At 45.4% G+C, this 6,000-nt stretch overlaps 1 protein-coding gene across 1 annotated transcript in view; it reads left to right on the top strand.

The window, feature by feature from the left end:
• Positions 1-361: 361 nt before the first annotated feature.
• The window catches only part of gpr142 (G protein-coupled receptor 142), a 39,238-nt gene continuing 33,599 nt past the window's right edge, over positions 362-6,000 (top strand). The window contains exons 1-2 of the mRNA XM_078226064.1: positions 362-461; positions 4,961-5,018. Of these exons, the coding sequence (XP_078082190.1) occupies positions 362-461; positions 4,961-5,018 (158 nt within the window). The remainder of the gene's footprint in view (positions 462-4,960; positions 5,019-6,000) is intronic.

Raw genomic sequence — 6,000 nt, 5'->3', positions numbered from 1 at the left:
AACTCGTTACAGCAAGAATGTGAAATTAATTAAGCTTTTCTCAATTTAATGTGTTATTGAATTATTTAGTGAATGCAGAGAACAGTTGTTAAGAAATTGAAAATGTAAAGATCAATTTTTAAAAAAATTTCTGAGTGAAAAGATATTTAGTTTGTATTTCTCAATCACTATACAGTTAAATTAATTCTCCACAAAATAATTTAATTCCAAGCCACATCAGTTTTCTCAGAATGATTTGCACTGATATAAATAAAGAAAGACTTACATTTATTTCTCTCCTTTCAGACCCTCAGGATTTTCCAGAGCCTTCACATCGGGCAATGTGCCTCTTGAAGTGGATGTTGTAACGTAGCTCACGGAAATGCCAATTTGCACACAGCAAGCTGCCACAAACAGCCGTATGGAGAAGATCAATGTCCTCATCACACGGCAAGCTCACACAACCATGCAACAGCCTGGTGGTAATCGCTTCAGCCTTATCCCAGGTTCAATACCACACATGTGAGACCACACAGAGAAAGAGGTAAGGTATCACACATTGAAAGAAACTGGCTGTACACAACCACATTTTACAAGGAATTTTCACAATCTGTCTTAGTGATATCAACCGGGGAACTGGGAAATAACTCCTCTCCTCTTCAAGATAGCATTAGCTGGTATCTTAGCTGGGAAAGCAGATGGGGCTTGATTTAACATCTGATCTAAAAGACAGTGGGCCTGGTCTTCCACTGGGAAGGGATCTTCCAGTCCCGCCCCTACATTTATTTTCACCAAGAGGCTCACAATCTCACGGAGGAAGCCACTCTTGGGGCTGGCGATTTAGAGTCCGTTTCTCCCACCCACTGCGCCAATCTGTCAGAAAATGAGAAAATTCCACCCATTGGGTCGAATCGTCCCAAAATTTGTTGAAGTTTCAGTTTCGGTTTGAAAACCTGACATGTAGCTTTCCAGCGGCATAGCCCAGTTTTCTCTCCAGTTTTCCTGGCGCTCCGAGTACAGAGAATCTGGGCGCGTGGTTTGCAACGTCACTCAGATAGGACGGGGCCTGTTAGAACCAAAAAGGTTCGGCTTCCAGAGCTTCGGGAGCCCCGATTTGCACAAAATGTTAATCTCCCCCTCCCCCCACAGACATGGTAGACACCCCAGCAAGCTTTGGAATGGACCCACCCACAGGGCACTCATCCATTAAGCATTGGAGCATTCCCCCCCACCCCACAAACATCGGGACACCCTCTCCCACCTACAATCATTGGGACACCTCCTCCCACCCACAAACATTGGGACATCCCCTCCCATCCACAAACATCAGGGCATACCCCCCCCCACCACACATAAGTGAATCCACCTCCCCTATAGAACTCCCCAGAGGGTCTGCCCCCCGGCACTACCAGGGCACTGCCTGGGCATGTACCTCACCATCTGGGGGCAATACCTACCTGTGTGCTCCCCAGTGTGATCATCAAGACTACGTTTCATTTTTGAAACCCAGTAGTAATCCCCACTGGTGTGACGTCACCCTGATTGGATGGGAGGATTCGCTGAGGGCAGAATTGGTGGCGTCAAGCTGGCTAGCGATATTATAATGTATGCAAATAAGGCTTGTGCCCTGCCTGGGCGTTGAACCTGATTGTGTCATCAGAGAGGGGATGGGAAAGATCGAGAGCCGATATCTCGACAGCGCACATCTCGTTTTTGGCCTCTTGTGAGATTTCACGGCCGTTAGGGGATTTGCGTCCACGGCCAATAAATCGTGGCCATTTTGTTTATCAAGAGCCTTTTCAAAGTCCATGTACACAACATCAGCTACACTACCCTCATCAAAGAACCATTTCACAACCTCAAGTCAGTTCATATCAGTGATAAGGTACAGATATGGATTATTATTGCTTGTCATAATGTGGTGGGCATGGCGGCAACACAACATGGGAGTGAGGTGACAGGGGCAGCCATGCTGGTCCCCTTTACAGTCTTGTTACGCAGAAATATCTTGGAACTGCAATAATATTCGTTAAAATTGGTTGCTGACAATGATAAAAGACTCAGAACTTGACCTACTCGAGACAGATCGACAACATATCACAGAAACAAAAGACTAAAAAGTGGGTGAAGTCAATGTCTAAAGTGAAGTTTCTTTATTAGTCACAAGTGAGGCTTACATTAACACTGTGTGGTGAACCACTGTAGTATTGTCTGTTTGTGTGATATGCTTGGACACGCCCCTGCTGCCTCAATCCGGGGCTCCGCCCTTCTCTGGGTATAAAGGTGACTGCTCTCCGCCCCTTTTGCCTCAGTTCGGATTAGCTATCGGTTCGGGTGTGCTCCAGTTCTTTCATTAATAAAAGCCTGTTATTTCGCAACAACGAGTCTTTGCGTAATCAATGGTGCATCACACTGCAATGAAGTTACCGTGAAATTCCCCTAGTCACCACACTCCGGCACCTGTTCGGGTCAATGCACCTAAGCAGCACATCTTTTGGACTGTGGGAGGAAACTGGAGCACCCGGAGGAAACCCACACAGACACGGGAAGAACATGCAAACTCCACACAGACAGTGACCCAAGCCGGGAATCGAACATGGGTCCCTGGCGCTGTGAGGCAGCAGTGCTAACCACTGTGCCACCGTGTTGCCCAGCCTGGTGTCTGTCCAGCTCCTGCTACTTATCACAATGCCCCTGGAAAAAGGGAAAATCAGACTGGCATAGGTGCCCTTCCGGGTTAGAGGCTGGGCGGTGAGAGGAAATTAACTAACTTGCAACTAATGTTGGTGTAAAATGGAAAATATCTTCTTTTCAAAAATATACTTTAATTCATAAAATTTGTGAAATTACATTCCAAAACATTTCAAATTGAAGATTACAGAAAGTCCAATAGAATTAAATGTTTTTCCAAAAAGCATGTTCCACTCTGAGGTCCCTCAACATTCTATTTCTTCGCACAGGCCCATCTCACAATGTTGAGCATAATTTAATTACAAGTGCTCTAAGACTTAAAGTGATACCTCAAACTAAGAGTGGGATCTTCCCGTCCCGACCGTCACGGGAATCGTAGCGGGTGGGACGGAAAATTCGGCGGACCATGCAAAGGTCCGTTGACCACGGGAGGGAAATTCCGATCTTGGGGCAAGCGCAATTGGAATACCCCATCCTGAAAGTATCCAACCAGTATGTTGTTGTTCATTTAGTTGCTGGTGAATGTAGTTTATTTTGCTCAGGTATCCTGCTTACATTGGAATGGTGGCTATACCGTATTGGATTTACCATGTTACTGAATGAAATGTCCCTGTTACGGTGAAACTGCTGCCTGCTGCAGTGCTGGTCTGAATGTTAATCTTCTGCTGTTTAGCTCAGAAGGTGAAGGGGGATATGACTCAACAGTGGGGCCAGGGAATGAGCACTTAGCACCTGTTTGCTCACTGACTGAGTTTAGAAATTACACTTTTTAAAAGCATGGAAGTTCAAAAACAGGAAGAGATGTCATGAATACAATATTAAAAAGCTGATTTCACCCTATAATGGTTTTCACGCTGTGACTGATTGGCAGCTAGATAATGGGAAGATGTTGCATTTTCAGAGGCAGCTCATCATATGCCTCATAAAGCCAAATACAATAGCTTGTGCTATGCAATGTGTCATTCCATCTAACATTCTTGATGCATATGGGATTATACTTATCAGAGAATGACTAATGTCCCACATTAATCATAGAATCCCTAAAGTGTAGAAGGAGGCCATTCGGCCCATTTGTGCCTACACCGACTTTCTGACAGAGCATCCCACCCAGGCCCTATCCCTGTAGCCCCATGTATTTCCTCCACTAATCCCCCTCCCCTACACACCTTTGGACACTAAGGGGCAATTTAGCATGGCCAATCTACCTAACCTGCACATCTTTAGGCTGTGGGAGGAAACCGGAGCACCCGGAGGAAACTCACGCAGACACAGAGAGAACGTGCAAACTCTATTATTGAGCACAGTGTAGTCTGAGTTCTGTTTTTTTACAGTTGGTACGTTTTTTTACCAGTGTGACTGTGATTGGGGGCTATAAAGTGGTGACAATTTAAGTTTCTTTTGATGAAGATAAGGAGAATCTTTCCTTAAGTATTCTTGTTTGACAGTATTTGATATTCTTTCACAATGCTGTCTAATACAGTTTATCCTATAACTCTCAACTTGATTTTGTTTTCCATATTGCTACAGTCTTTCCCTAGAGTAGTGAAAGAATTCCCAAGCGAATCTGACATGAGTTCTGTTTCCAGGGCCGTAATCAGCGTTCTACAGCCAATATACTACTGAATCCCGACTCATTAGGAAGACCTGATCAGCTCTCACAATCCACAAAGTGGAGATACTGGCGTTGGACTGGGGTGGGCACAGTAAAAAGTCTCACAACACCAGGTTAACGTCCAACAGGTTTATTTGGAATCCCGAGCTTTTGGAGCACTGCTCCTTCGTCAGGTGAGTCACTGTGCTCCGAAAGTTCGTGATAGCAAATAAACCTGTTGGACTTTAACCTGGTGTAGTGAGACTTCTTACATGACCCATGAAATGAGGGGAGGCTCCTCATCCCCACTGGACATCAATGTCCTGCTTGATATCCACTTCAAATTTAGAGGAGGAATTATATGGAGCAGGGTTCTGACCCTACACCTTGTGACTAAGGGGTTGGGAGTGCTCCCACAAGGCCAAAGGCTCTCCTTCATCCCAAGGTGCTGAGTTCTATTCTCTTGCCCTTGGTTACTCATTCTATCCGGGACCTCAAGGCTGTGGAACTCTATTATTCTTCACATTCTTTCTCAGGATGTGAGTGTGGTTGGGACTCAATTGTTCTTGAGAAGGTCGTTTCATAAACATATTCTTATTGCCCGATTTACAAGATGCCGAAAGAATGGGGTCTAGAAATTTAGTCTTGGGACCAATGCAGTGTGTTCCCTGCTAATTACGCCTGTTATGTCCTTTTCAGGCATGAATGTCATTGGATGCTCAACTGGTACATTCTACTGGAAAGACATTCCACATAAGTAAAGTAAAGTTTATTTATTTGTCACAAGTAGGCTTACGTAAAAACGTGGGGAAACCCACACAGACACGGGGAGAACTACGCACAAACAGTGACCCAAGCCAGGAATCGAACCCAGGTCCATGGTGCTATGAGGCAGCAGTGCTAACCACTGTGCCACCGTGCCACCTCATAAAACTTTAGGCATTACACATTATCAAAGACAAGGGGGTGGATTTTCTGGTTCCGCCCACCACGGGAATTGTAGTGGGCAAAGGGCGGACCCATGGAAAGGTCCGTTGACCTTGGGCGGGATATTCCGGTTTCGGGGTGAGTGTGGCCGGAAAATCCCGCCTAAGGTCTAATTATGTGTGGTACGTTGTCTCATATTGTAATATGTTAGCGTTCAGCAGTCTCATCAAAAGACTAAAAGATCATCTATGAGCAGAAATCATCCAAGCTTATCCGAATCTCTTTCAAATTTCCACCAAGTCTTTAATCAATTATTTACTCAGAGAGTTACTAATAGGTACACAAAAAACCTTTCAGAAAGCTTCATTTTAAATCAGTGCGTGCAGATGTAACCAGATATACGATTGTATCCAGGTAGCTTGGGTTTTGTACAACTCCACCCTTCCATTTCCTTTGCATTGTGCTTTTAATTTTGCTGCATTTGCACCAATACCTCTGAGGAATCATTAGTCCAGCAGTTCCGAGTATTTATACCACTGGAAAAAGAACAATTTTTACATATATATAAGAACGATGATGGCCGGGATTCTCTGGCCGTTCATGCCGGCGGGATTCTCCCGTCCCAGTGGCAGCGCACCCCCACCCAGGGGTTTCCCGTCGTTGTGGGGTGACGTCAGTGGGAATTCCATTGACAGCGGCGAGAGCAGAGAATCCCAAGGCCAGTAAACAAGGCACCACCTCCCGCCACGGGAAACACACGGCTGGGAGAATCGCGCCCAATGCCTCACAGCATAATCATTAACTCTCCAACA

This window comes from Mustelus asterias, chromosome 12 (assembly GCF_964213995.1).
Source record: "Mustelus asterias chromosome 12, sMusAst1.hap1.1, whole genome shotgun sequence".
NCBI lineage: Eukaryota > Metazoa > Chordata > Chondrichthyes > Carcharhiniformes > Triakidae > Mustelus > Mustelus asterias.
This window is presented reverse-complemented; position numbering and strand designations above follow the sequence as displayed.